Here is a 13,371-nt window from a genome sequence, read left to right on the forward strand (position 1 = left end):
CGGCACAGCGTGGGTGGCTGCCTCCCTCCTCGGCCCGCGGACCCAGGCTGGGGGGGTGGGATCGGGTGGGTTCCGCAGATGCCTGGGATGCGGGCAGGGCTCCCGTCCGAGGCTCCCATGTCCCTCTGTCGGGCCTGTCCTGCCTCACCGCCAGGGTCTTCCCCCTCAGCCAGCGGCCCTGCTGGTGACGGTGGGAACCCACTGCCTCCCCAGACCTCATCGTGGTCGTGGCCTCCATGGTCGTCCTCTGCGTGGGCTCCAAAGGGCAGGTGTTTGCCACCTCAGCCATCAGGTATTCCGGGGCGGCAGGCCCCCCGGGCTGGGGGAGGGGCCGTGAGAGCCACAGGGCAGTGTGCTGGGCAGGGGGTGATCCGGGGCCCGAGCCGAGTCAGGGTTCCAGACTCCGCACACATTCCCAGGTGCTTCCTGGACTCGGGCCGCATGGCCCGACCAGCGGGGACCTCCATCTGCTCCTCTATAAACTGGGGTGATCCAGCTGGTGGCGGCCTGGGGACAGGGGGGGCGGAAGATGTGCCGGTCTGTCTCCGCGTTGGCAGAGGGGACGAGGGGACGAGGGGATGAGCGAGTGCCTGGTGGCTGGTGGGCAGGCCCTCAGCCAGGTTTGAGGGCGGCACTGAGGGCAGCGGGGTGTGCCCGGCGGGCGCGGGCACAGCAGGGACACGGGCGTCTCCTTTGCAGGGGCATCCGCTTTCTCCAGATCCTGAGGATGCTGCATGTCGACCGCCAGGGCGGCACCTGGAGGCTGCTGGGCTCCGTGGTCTTCATCCACCGCCAGGTGGGGGGCCGGGGGGTGGTGCTGGGGCCCACGGCCGGTCGGGGAGGGCACGGGGCACTGCGAGGTCTCAGCCCCACCACAGCCCCTGACCCGTGGCACTGGCGTCCCAGCCTGCCCGTCTGACGGCGGGCCGTGTGTCCTCCAGCCGAGGACAGGGGCCTGTTGGGCAAAGGAGAGGCCAGATACGTTATGGGGCAGGTCCAAGAGGCTCCAGACCTAAAAGCAGGCCAGGAGCAGCCCCGGGTGGGCGAGGTGGCCCGCTCATCTCAGCTTGCTTCTGCGGGAGGGGTTCCGGGCGCTCGGTGGAGCCCGTGCCCGCTCAGGCCGTCTGCCCAGGCAGTGGCCGGGGCCCCCACAGCTCCCGGCCGGCGAGACCCCTGTGTTGGCCACTTCCGAGAGTCGTGAGTGGTAGGCCAGGGCGACGTCTGTTGTCTGCACGTCAAACGTGGCGCGGTTTACGCAGCTGCGTCGGGGAGCCACGGGGATCGGCCGCCGGCCGTCCGTGCCGAGGGTTCCCGCGGCCCCGCTGCCCGCACGCTGACCGGCCCCCCCCCCCCCGCAGGAGCTGATCACCACCCTGTACATCGGCTTCCTGGGCCTCATCTTCTCCTCCTACTTCGTGTACCTGGCCGAGAAGGACGCCGTGAACGAGTCGGGCCGCGTGGAGTTCGGCAGCTACGCCGACGCCCTGTGGTGGGGTGTGGTACGTCGGGACCATTGAGGCTGGGGCGGGGGGCTGCCCGGTCCGGGCGCCGTGCCCCAGCGGCTGCCCCCTGGGCCTGGGGTGGGTGGAGGAGAGGGCGGGATGTCACCTGTGGGTGCTTGGGTTCTGGTTTCTCAAGGATTTATGCCATGTTCACGGGGACTCGAGCCCCAGTACCAGAAACCCTGTCTGCACAGAGCCGGGTGTGGCTACTTGCTGTGGGGAGGAGAGGGCACAGGCTGGGTCTTGCCCTCCCACTGTCCCCAGGGGGCACAGTGCTCTGGGGAGGCTCTATAGGAGCCCGGGGCAGGAGAGCGAGCCACAGCGGGTGCCCATTTGAGCTGCAGGATAGAGGCACTTGTGGCTGAGTGAGGGCCCCTTTGAGCTGAGGGAGGCGGGGGCGGCTGATAGCTAGGCCTGCGCGGGCCAGAGAGAGGCCAGGGTGGCAGCCTACACGAGGTGGGCCAAGGCCTTGGGGCCAGCACAGGGTCCCAGGGACAGTGGGCAGGGCCAGCAGCTGTGCCAGGCCCCCACAGTGTCTCTCCTTCCCAGAGCAGAGCCCCCCCACCTTTGCAGAGCTCTGCATGCTTCTCCAGAAGAGAGGCCCATCCCTGCCTGTCCAGGTGGAGGGGACCTCCTTGCGGCTCCCCACAGACACGTGTTGTCACTGCTTCTCTGTCCCCACCCCATGAGGCCAGGCTCCGAGGAAGGGCTCCTGACAGTGATCAAGTGGGTGTGTTTTTCTGGAAGCGTCCAACGTGCCAGGCTGCTCAGTAAAGGCAGGGGCATGCCGATCCAGCTCCCCGGGTGGGGAAGGCCCTGGTTCTGGCCCCTGTCTGTCTGTCTGTCCTCCCCTCCCGTGTGTCTGTGCCCTGCTGGCCCAGGAGCGGCAGCAGGTTTAGGAGGGGCAGGCTCAGCCCCCAGCAGAGAGCTTGCCGAGGGGACAGTCTCGGTGAGGGGCAGGGGCAGGGGCAGGCAGAGCCAGGAGGACTCGGGGGTCGGGGCGCGCGGGCGAAGGCCGAGGCTCGGCTGATAAGCGCTGCCCGGCCTTGACGCTCCCCCCCATCCTGGCTGCTCCTGGAGCTGTGGGCAGCGAGGCCCCCCTGCCCCCGCCCTCCGCACGCTGGCGCGCCCACTCCCACACCTGTGCAAACATCCGCCCGCCGGCCGGGAAAACGGCCCCTTTGTGCCCAGCTTGGCACTGGTGCCCCGGGCCTCGCCGTCAGCTGCAGCCCCGGCCTCGGCCACCGTGGGTCCTGGGCTGGCCATTGTTCCAGCCGGGCCCGAGCTGCCCTGGGCCCCCGACACCCCGGCCCTGGGGCAAACGGCTCCCATTCATCGCTGCGGCTGCCCCTGCAGCTGTCCGGGCGGCCCCCGCGGCTTGAGTTATGGGCTGTGTTCCTGGCGCGTCTCGGACAAACAGAGCTGCAGAAACTGAAGCCGGGCGGCTGGCGGGGGCGTCGCGCCAGCGTGCATCTGCGGCCGGGCAGTTGCTTTCTGTCGGTTTCCTGTGTCCTGGCTCCGTTCGCCCACCGTGGGGGCGCGCGCCCCCCCCTCCCCGCCCGGACCTAGGAGACGTGGGGCTTCTACCGCACGGGCGGTGGTGCCACCGAGCCCGCACAGGGCCAGGGCCGCAGGCTGGGGCTGCCGGGAGCCAGACCAGCTCCTCAGAGGTGGGAGGGCACTGACCCGACAGCAGGACATCCACCACGGTTCCTGAAGAGAGCCGGGCGTCCTGCGTGCGTGTGGCCGCCTGTGCCCACCCCACGTTCACGTGCCCGATGGGCTGGCGCCAGCCGCGTGAGCAGACGGAGGAGCTGACGTGCTCCGTGGCTCCCAGGACGCTGGGTGTGCCTCGTCTGCTGGGGCCGTCGCCGGGGTCCTGCGCACTGGGGTCCCTCACAGCAGACACGCATCCTCCCCTAGTGCCGGCGACCAGAAGTCCAAGTTCAAGGTGTCGGCAGGGCCGTGACCCCGCCACAGGCTCTGGGGGAGGGTCCCTTCTGCCTCTTCCAGCTCCTGGGGGCTCCAGACACTCGTGGGCTTCTGACCACATCTTCTGTCGCTTGTAAGGACACTCGTCACTGGGTTTAGGGCCAACCTGGGTAACCCAGGACGGTCTCTACTCAAGAGCCTTACCTTAATCACCTCAACAGAAAGCCCTGTTTCCCAGAAAGCTCGTGTTTGGAGGGTTCAGGCAGACACAGCTTTCGGGCAGGGCACAGTTCCACTCTGGACAGCGGGCATCCTGGGCGGACTTCACGAGAAGGTCCCTCGCTGCCCTGTGCCTCAGTTTCCACACTGTGGAACTAGGGTGCGTGTAGCTCAGTAGCTGAGTGTGCCCTCCTGCCCCCCTCCACCCAGGTGGGATCGCCCCACTCTGGTGTGAGAGCTCCCCGCCATCCCCCACTCCCCCGTGGCGCCCCATGCCTGTCTGCTGGGTGTTTGGGGAGGATTTAAGACTTTTTTTTATTTGCCCTCGGAACAAAATGCATTTGTTTGTATTAAAGTTTGAGTGGAGGGAAAGGCAGCTTTTACAAACACGGGCTCCTCTGTTTGGTACCCGGGGGTCTCTCAAAATCAGAGAGACCATGCCTGTCTGCTGGGCTCTGTTTACCCCCTGGATCTATATTTAGAATTTAGAGGGGGGGGGGAAGCTGGAAGCTTGTCCCTGTGTCGCAGCCACCATGTAAAATAGGCGGACTCCTGTTCACTCTTCTGCTTTGCCGGTGGCTCCAGAAGGTTCCGGCCTCCCAGGCTGGGCTGCATCCTGGCAGGATGAGGTCAGAGGGGTCTGGGGGCTGAGTGAGGGCCTCTCAGACGCTCACGTGGAAGCCCTTTCGGCACCGCTGGTCGGGCTGGCCGGTGTCAGGACCTCATCTGAAGCTGAGGAAACTGAGGCCCCACCGACCCCGGGGAGGCAGCCCAGGCCTCCGCCCCAGGGTTCAGACCCCACTCATCCCTCTGCCAGGAGCTCTGTGCAAAACCTGGGTGTACCGTGCAGCTAAGGAGTGGGGGTCTGCAGGGCCCCGGGCTGCCGCGGACCCCTGCACGGTCCTGTGCCTGCAGACCCTCCGGTGTGAGGCCACTGGGTCTGGGAGCCTAGTCAGTGGGCCCCCCCCCAAGGGAGGACCTTTCCAGGTGGGTTTTGCAGGATGAATAAGAGTCTAGAAGGCAGGTCCCTCTGCCGTCCACTGGCCGACACCTTGGGGATTTCTTCCACGAGGGCCCAGTGAGGGTGGTGTGCAGGGTGGGTTTCCTTTGGGGTGGGGTCCAGCTCATGTCAGCAAGGGTAAGAACTTTCCGGCTTCAGCCTGAGAGAAAGAAACACGGTCGGCCTCAGGAAACAGGAAGCAGTGTGGTACTGTCGCAGTCAGGAGCCAGGGGTAGAGCTGCATCCCTGCTCCACCGCTGACCAGATGTGCAGCCCTGGGCAGGTGACCCCGGCTCTCTGGGCCCATCTGGAAAATGGGTATGAGTGTCTGCTTCCGTGGATTGCTGGAGAGCTAAGTCAGGGCGCACACGGGAAGCCTGGGCACCGGGTGGCCAGCAGGACGCGGTCAAGGCTGGTTGTAAACTTTAGGGCGCTGTGACTAGCCACAGTTCTCTTGGCATTCCCCAAAGCCAGACTCTCGTGATAGGCCCAGAACAGGCTAATTCACACTAAAGTGTTTATGGATGCCATGGTCCAATCACACTCCTTGGTCCTCTGGTCTTGAGAGTCCTCCGCTGCCCCCGACTACCGTCCCATCTGCAGCAGCTTCCCAGGACAGCAGCCCCACACGGGTCAGGTGGTTTGAGGCCCCTCCTGGACGCCAGGGAGGCCTCGTGTCTCTGAGCCCTGCCGCCGGGGTCTGGGCAGGTCGGCAGTGAGGCAGGGGCTCATGAGAGACTCACAGGCCCTGCCTCAGACAGCACAGCGGAGACACGGCGGGCAGACCCCAAAGTCAGCCTCCTGGGGTGCGGGCTCGGCACTGACGGCTCCACTGAACAGGCTTCAGGAGCAGAGCCGAGCCCGGGACGGCCCCGGGCCTCAGTCTCCACGTCTGCAGCAGGGCCCAGCTCCAGGGCCAGCGTGGGGCTCACGGAGAGGCTGCGGCCCCAGCGAGGCAGCGCCTGTCCCCGCTGCCGTGTTGGCTCTGCTCGGGTGACGGGGTCCTCTGGGCGCGAGGACCCAGGTCTGCGCCGGCGGACCCGGTGCCAGGCCGCCAGGGGGTCAGGCCGCCTCGGCCCTGCACTCGGCGTCAGGACCGCAGTCTGCACGTAGTGACCTGCGGGGTCGCTGGAGGGCCTCCCGAGGGGTGGCCTCTGAGCTGCGAGCTCCAGGCAGGGTCTCCGGGGCCCCTGCGTGTGGGGCCTTGGGCCCAGCCGTGCTGTGGGGCGGGTGCAGCCTGGGTGGCACCTGGGTGTTGACCTCTGTGTGGGGCCCCTGAGTACCATTCAGGAGGTGGGAAACAGAGGCCCCGTCCCCCCCAAACCCATCTCTCCCCCAATGATGGTGCAGTAATGGTGGCCCCCAGGCACAGGCCCCTGCTCAACAGTCTGGTGTCCTGTCCCAGTTTGGCTGGTACTCAGCCAGCCCAGGAGCCTCACTGGGGCAGGGACCGGGGCCTGGCCGGTGCCCAGGGCCTTGTCGGGGGCGAGGATCTTGTTGGTGCCCGGGGCCTTGTCGGGGGCGAGGATCTTGTCGGTGCCCGGGGCCTTGTCGGGGGCGAGGATCCTGTTGGTGCCCGGGGCCTTGTCGGGGGCGAGGATCTTGTTGGTGCCCAGGGCCTTCACGGTGCCCAGGGCCTTGTCGGGGGCGAGGATCTTGTTGGTGCCCAGGGCCTTGTCGGGGGCGAGGATCTTGTTGGTGCCCGGGGCCTTCACGGTGCCCGGGGCCTTGTCGGGGGCGAGGATCTTGTTGGTGCCCAGGGCCTTCACGGTGCCCGGGGCCTTGTCGGGGGCGAGGATCTTGTTGGTGCCCAGGGCCTTCACGGTGCCCAGGGCCTTGTCGGGGGCGAGGATCTTGTTGGTGCCCAGGGCCTTGTCGGGGGCGAGGATCTTGTTGGTGCCCAGGGCCTTGTCGGGGGCGAGGATCTTGTTGGTGCCCGGGGCCTTGTCGGGGGCGAGGATCTTGTTGGTGCCCAGGGCCTTCACGGTGCCCAGGGCCTTGTCGGGGCGAGGATCTTGTTGGTGCCCAGGGCCTTGTCGGGGGCGAGGATCTTGTTGGTGCCCAGGGCCTTCACGGTGCCCAGGGCCTTGTCGGGGGCGAGGATCTTGTCGGTGCCCAGGGCCTTCACGGTGCTCAGGTCAGGCTCCAAGGCCTCCGTGAGTGAGGAGACAGACAAGCGCTCAGGCCCGCTGCTCCCAACAGTCACTGCTCTGAGAGGGCCCTGCCATCCCCCTCCCTCTGCCACGGGGCTCCCCTGGGGAAGGCTGGTGGCTGGAGGCTGACTGAGGCCCGGACCTTGATGGGGGCCGCCTCTTGCCTCGGCGTGGCTCCCCTGCCTTCCTGGCGTTGTGGTGTGCAGTGTGGGGCCGTGTGGGCCTTGGCCACGCCAGCGCAGTCACTTACCAGCAGGGACACCTTGGGCACAGCGACCGCCCCTCCTAGCCTCAGTTTCCCTCTCTGTAACACGGTCCCTCACTCGTGGCATTGGCGTGAGTGTGTCACTGGGAGGTGTCCCCCGTGGCAGGCCCCGAGGTGTCTGGGTTGGCAGCATCCTGGCTCCTGCTCTTGGCCGCCCCTCCTCTCTAGAAAGATGGCCATGACATCTCCAGATGCGTCCGGTCTGTGGTGGTGGCCGCAGGCTGACCGCCTGCCCAGAGGGGTCAAGGTTTCTGGGCTGGCCTCCAGGATGCTGCTTGAGAAAGGATACCAGCACCAGCTTCTCCGGGCAGCGCGTCTGTGGGGGCGGGGGCAGGGGTGGGGGCGGGGGAGCTGGGAGGTCCTCTCATGTCCTGTCCTTCGAAACGTGGGTGAAGACCCAGAGAGCTCCCGGGTGGACGGGGACGGCCGCGTGGCCCTGCGGCAGGCCCACCGCGTCCACGGGGTCGCGTGCAAGCCGCCCGGCACCCTGGTGGGGGCCGCAGCAGCCCAGCTGTGTCCCCCCCCCCGAGTCTGTGGGCCCCGCGGACGTGCCGATCTACATCTGAGCTCACCCTCATCAGGGGCAAGTTCCGAGCGCCGCAGCTATAAAACGGCCCCATTCCTGAGCTGCTTGTGTCTGTGAATTCCGGAAAAACAAACAGGGCCATGGGGATGGGCCGTTTCCTCAAAGAGCCGAGAGGGCGTCGTTAACTTGACAAAGAGGGTCTGTGACGGGGTCTGGGGGCCCCGGCCATCACCGGCCCTGGGCGTGGGCTCTCCCTGCGGGGTGGGGTGGGGGCACCGGGTCCGGGCACCCCTGCCTGTACCCACCAGCCCGCGGGGCATCCCTGCACCTCCCAGATGGCGTTGGCCTGGCCCAGACCTGGGTGGGACCAGGGTGAGGGACCCACCGGGACTCTTGGGTGCTAAGGGAGACAGCCAGTCTCAGGCATCTTGTTTCCTGCCCCCACCCACTCACTCTGCCCCCCCCCCCCCCGCCCCAGGACCTCCGAGCTGGCCCGTCCTTCCCCAACCTGCGTACATTTCTGTCGTGGATTTTTTTTTTTGCATTAATTTTCATTATTTAAAAGGTTGCCTTGCGTGTTATTTTTCCTGATGTTTCCTGGCAGCCTCGTCAGGGACCCTTATCCTCTTAGTCATCAAAGACCCCGGGGTGGGGGTGGGGCTTGTGTTCACAGGGGGGGTCCCATCTACGGATACTTAGCCTGTTAGAAAACGGAGAAATGTCTTAACGTTTCGTATAAGCCCGCTGAAAGAGTAATCGGTATCCGTTAGGGTATGTGTAAATAGGGTGTGTTTCCATAAGCAGAACAAGCTTATGAAGAAGGTCTCTCTTTCCCGCGAGAGCTGTGGGCAGTGCCTCGGGGGCCCCGCCCTTCTCGCAGCCCCGGACCCACCTCTGCTCTGAGCGCCGGGCCCTCTGGAGAGGCAGCTGCTAGCCAGGTGTCACACATGGGGTGCAGGCCTTCTGGGGAGGACACCCTGGCTCCCCAGGGTCCCCTTATCTGCCAGCTGGCCGCCAGCCTGGCCCGTGTCCCCAGGGTGGTGTGTGTGGGTGCACCCCTCAGGGGCGGCTCAGTCCTGGGACGGGACACGCTCTTTGTGTGTCTTCCGCGTCCTGCGCCGTGGTCCTTCCTGCGGCCCAGCTGCCTCCAGGGACCCCGTTTCCTGTGGGCCTCCAGCCTTGCTCCAGTGCTTCGGCGCAGTGAGCTGCGCCCTGGGGAGGCCCGTGTGGGCCTCACCCTCAGGTGGACAGAGGCTGCTCAGTGGGCCTCCCAGAACCTTCTCCGTGTCCCCGCTCCCCGCATCAGGCTCACAGGGCAGGGCATCAAAGGGCGGCTCCATCTGGTCCTTCCCGGGCCTGTGGAGGCCGATCTCACTGGCCAGGCGTTCCCGCAGAGGAAACGCTGGGCTGCCCGGCACTGGGCTGGCAAGTCCACGGGTAGCGCAGGTCCAGCTAAGATGACCTCTCGGGTCCCCAGGCCAGACGGGCACTCCGGGCCACTGTGACTCGGAGCAGCCCAGGCGCCTCACCATGCTCAGAGCCGTCTCCTGGAAAAGCCAGCAGCAGCCCACGGCCCAGACTCGGGGGGCCGCTGGGGGCACACAGGGACCGAGTGGCTGGCCCAGCCAGGGTGGGCTCCTGAGTCACCGCAGGACGTCCCCTTCGGACTCACGCTGGGGACCTCGGGGAGGGAACCTCCGATGGCAGCAGGGGGCCAGCCAGAGTGGGGGGGGCGGGGGGGAGCAGCCCCCGCCCCCACGGTCACACCACAAGCCCTGAGTGGACAGCTCTCCCACCAAGAAGGAGGATTGAACTGGGTCTGCTTCTCTTGGGGAAACAAAACAAAACAAAACAAAAAGGACACGAGAAACATGTGGTGGGTGGGTGTCAGGAAGTGGCGTGTCATCCCCGGCCGGCTCTGTGTCGAGGACCGGCCTCCTGGGGTCCGTGCACGGCGACGTCGGTGGCCTGGGGCTTACGGGAGGCCGGGACGGTCCTCTGAGTGGCGGGCTTCCCGCCTGCACGTCCTGGGTTTCCACAGGTGCCAAGGCCCTGTGCCCGCCCTGGTGAGCAGCCTCCGCCCTCCGTCACAGTGTGCCGCCTGGGAGACCCCAACAACCCGCTGCACCACCCAGGGGCCCGGGCTGCACCGCGCCGTCTTGTGGACAGGGCTGCCCCGGCCTGTTCGCGGGGTGGGAGGTGGGTTCAGGCTGGACAGACACCCAGGCTGAGGTTCTTGGGCCTTGACACTGACCACTGTCCTTCCCCCGTGCAGGTCACGGTCACCACCATCGGCTACGGGGACAAGGTGCCCCAGACGTGGGTCGGGAAGACCATCGCCTCCTGCTTCTCCGTCTTCGCCATCTCCTTCTTCGCGCTCCCAGCGGTAGGTGGTCCGTGTGGGGGCGTCTTTGCCACACGCCAGCCTCCTCCGGCTCCAGGGCGGACGGGGCCCTCGCTGTGAGCAGAGCGCTCACCTAGACAGCCTGCAGTGTCCCGCTCGCCTGCTCGGGGCCCCCGTGGGCTCCTCTGTGACAAGGTCGGGGTGGCCGGAGGACCCTTTCCCAGCTCGCAGGGGCAGCCGGCTTCCTCGGTCCTTGAGGGGAAGGAGGAGCCCCAGTGGCAGCTGCCACAGGACTGTGCCTGGTCGGGGAGCACACGGTCCTGTGTGGTGGCCTGGGAGGGGCTTCGGCCCACATCCTTCCCAGGAATCACAGCCCGAGATGGGTAAAACCTGGCTGTCTGCGTGTGTGTGGTGGTGTGTGCATTGTGTGTGTGTTACACACTAGTGGGGTGTGTGTACATCGTGTGTATAAATGCATGTTTGTACTGTACGTACATGTGTCACACAGGTATATGTGTAGTGTGTGTTTGCATGGCATGTGTGTGTTGTTTACACTTGGGTTCTGAGTGTGAGCGCAACGTGGACGTGTCTTATGTGTGCACGGTGTGTACAGTGTGTGGGGTGTACTCACATCACAGCCACAGCACAGTGTTGTGTGTGTTTGTGCATGTGTCTGTGTGCGACTTGATCTCCTCTGTGGACGGGGAGCTCCCTCTCAGATGAGCTGGTCCTTCCTGTCCTGCTGGCCATCCTGGTGTAACGGGTTCTCTGCAGATGGGGCTCCCCTCTGCACGGGCGGGCCGGCCAGTGCACAGTGCCTCCCAGGGCTGCCTGTGCCAGCCCGCCTCCCTAGCCCCCGAGTCCTGCAGGCGGCAGGCACGTGAGCCGGTTCTGTCCCCCACCAGGGGATCCTCGGCTCTGGGTTCGCCCTGAAGGTCCAGCAGAAGCAGAGGCAGAAGCACTTCAACCGGCAGATCCCGGCGGCGGCCTCGCTCATTCAGGTGAGGGCGCCCGCCTTGTCGTCATGGTGGCACCCAGCAGTGTCCGCGGGGGTGCATCCAGAGAGCATCCACCCTGGGCCCCGGGGACGGCTCCCGGCCTGGAGAGCTCGCGAGACCTTTCTCACTTCCCTGCGGGTCCTCCGGCACACGGATGCGCTTGTGCCTCTGCCCCCCTTCTCTGGGGAATGCCAACGGGGCTGGCCCCAAGGCCTGGGAGACCACCGCCCTCCACCATGGCCCCATGAGGCCCCGTGGATGGGCACACCCTGCCAGCTGGGCAGGGTGGGGGACAAGGAGGTGGCCTGGCCACTGCAGGACCTGCTGTGGTCAGTTCTGTGGGCCCCTAGCCACCGAATGCCATGCCCTCACTCTGCATGGGAGCCAGTCAGGGAGAGAGAAGTACAGGGTGGCAGGTGGCCGTCCCCATGGAGGTAAGGGTCCTGCATGGGAGCCTCAGCATGTCCGGCTGCTCCCAACCTCCACGGGACTCGGCTGATTCACAGCTCAGCCTCCGGAAGGCCCACAGCTGCTCCTCTCAGACCCCACCTCTCAGGTGCCCAGCAGGGTGTCCACAGCACAGTGTGGCCCCTTCCGAGCACCCAGAGCTGAACATACCCCCCCAGAGTGGTCTGGGGTTCCCCATCGTGGCCCAGGTCTCCTCATCCCCGTCCACCAGGGCCTTGGTGAGGGGTGAGCAGCATTCAGAAGTTTTCATCCTGGGAGCCGGGCCTCCTCTGCGGCCTCCACCTCATTCTCGGAAGCCCTTCCGGAACCCGCCGTCCAGGGCCTGGACGTTACCCCTGGACGGCGGGGAGGAACCAAGGGGCCGCCCACACCCAGCTGGATCTGTGAACCCTGTTTCTCCTTTCGGAGACCCCGAAATCAGGCCCTTGTGTGGCTCCAGAGGCAGAGCCCCCCATCTCAGACGGCGCCCCTCAGGAAGGCCGGGGTGCAGTGCGGGGTTGGGGTAGGGATGCCCCCTCCACGGTGGGCCCGGAGCTGGACCCGACAGGAGGGAGCAGGGCCGGGGGCGTGAGGTGGCCGGGTGGTGTCGGGTTTGTGGCAGGACGTGCCCGGGACAGGGATGCACATAAAGATGCACATGGAGGCAGTTTGGTGTGGCGGTGGGTCCAGGGCCTCAGTGGCCTGGCCAGTCACGGCGTCCCCCTCCCGGTTGCAGACAGCGTGGAGGTGCTATGCGGCTGAGAACCCCGACTCGTCCACCTGGAAAATCTACGTGCGGAAGCCGACCCGGGGCCACGTCCTGGTCTCCCCCAGCCCCAAGCCCAAGAAGTCAGCCATGGTAACAGCACCCCCCCCTGCCAGGGCGGGGCCAGGCGTCCGCAGGCGGGGAGGCTGTGGGGTGCTGTTCTGGGGCTTCTGCGCTGTTCCGGGCACTGGGGGGTACACTCTGTGCTGGACCACACCGTCCTTATGGCTTTAGACTCAGGCCAGGGCCTGGGCAGTCCAGAGGAGGCTCCCTGGGAAGGGGACGGACTGGGCTCCGGCCAGCTGCCGGAGTGAAGGCTCTTGAGAGGGCTGCGGCGTGGGGCTTCCTGTGCCGGGCGTGGCGTCCTGGTTTGGGGAAGCTGGCCTTGTCTCACGGCTGGCAGCCCTTGAGCAGGCTTTGGGCGATCTCGTGGTTTGGTGGAGTGGTGAGTGAAGCCGGGGGCGGGCACTGGCTGCAGGGTCCGTCCTGACTCTTGCCTACACCCTCCTGGGCGGGGGGACCCACCTCTCTGCCTCCAGCTCCGTCTGTTCCCTTTGCACCTGCTGTTTCCGTGGTGGAACCTTCTCCCAGATGCCCACGTGTCCTGTTCCCGCCCTTCCTCCAGACTGCGTCCTCAGAGAGGCCCTTATTGGCCCCCAGCAGGCCCCCCCACACGCTTGAAGCTTCTGGGGCCACCCCAGCACCACAGCCCTCGGCACCCCTTCCCAGTGTCTTCTTGTAAACATCTCTGCTGCCAGCTTCCTGTGTGCTGGCCCCTGGCCGGGAGCTCCCAGGGCCACACTGGGCCGAGCCTACGGGCTCCCTGCAGGGCGCAGGAGGCTGGCTCGGGTCGGTGGAGGGCCAGACACGGGGTGCCCGTGAACCACCCGTTTACTGTCCTCTTTTTTTTTTAGGTAAAGAAAAAGAAGTTCAAACTGGACAAGGATAACGGGGTGAGCCCGGGAGAGAAGATGCTCACCGTCCCCCACATCCTGTGCGAGCCCGCCTCGGAGGAGCGGAGGCTGGACCACTTCTCCGTGGACAGCTATGACAATCCCGGTGAGAATCTCGCACACGGCGCGGGCTGAGGGCGGGACCCGGACGCTGACCCCCGGGGCTGCCCGCCCTGGACACTGACCCCTGGGGCTGCCCGCCCTGGACACTGACCCCTGGGGCTGCCCGCCCGCCCCCAGACGGCTTGCGGCTGTCCGGTGGGCCT

General features: G+C 66.4%; 1 protein-coding gene across 9 annotated transcripts in view; it reads left to right on the forward strand.

Moving 5' to 3' along the window:
- The window catches only part of KCNQ1 (potassium voltage-gated channel subfamily Q member 1), a 322,087-nt gene that overhangs the window by 78,213 nt on the left and 230,503 nt on the right, over window positions 1–13,371 (forward strand). For all 9 annotated transcript variants that reach the window (XM_066378775.1, XM_066378950.1, XM_066379042.1 and 6 more), the window contains exons 4-10: window positions 214–292; window positions 700–796; window positions 1,359–1,499; window positions 9,873–9,983; window positions 10,847–10,942; window positions 12,123–12,245; window positions 13,067–13,211. In XM_066378775.1, coding sequence (XP_066234872.1) covers window positions 214–292; window positions 700–796; window positions 1,359–1,499; window positions 9,873–9,983; window positions 10,847–10,942; window positions 12,123–12,245; window positions 13,067–13,211 — 792 coding nt within the window. The remainder of the gene's footprint in view (window positions 1–213; window positions 293–699; window positions 797–1,358; window positions 1,500–9,872; window positions 9,984–10,846; window positions 10,943–12,122; window positions 12,246–13,066; window positions 13,212–13,371) is intronic.

Source organism: Saccopteryx leptura, chromosome 1 (assembly GCF_036850995.1).
Source record: "Saccopteryx leptura isolate mSacLep1 chromosome 1, mSacLep1_pri_phased_curated, whole genome shotgun sequence".
Taxonomy (NCBI): domain Eukaryota; kingdom Metazoa; phylum Chordata; class Mammalia; order Chiroptera; family Emballonuridae; genus Saccopteryx; species Saccopteryx leptura.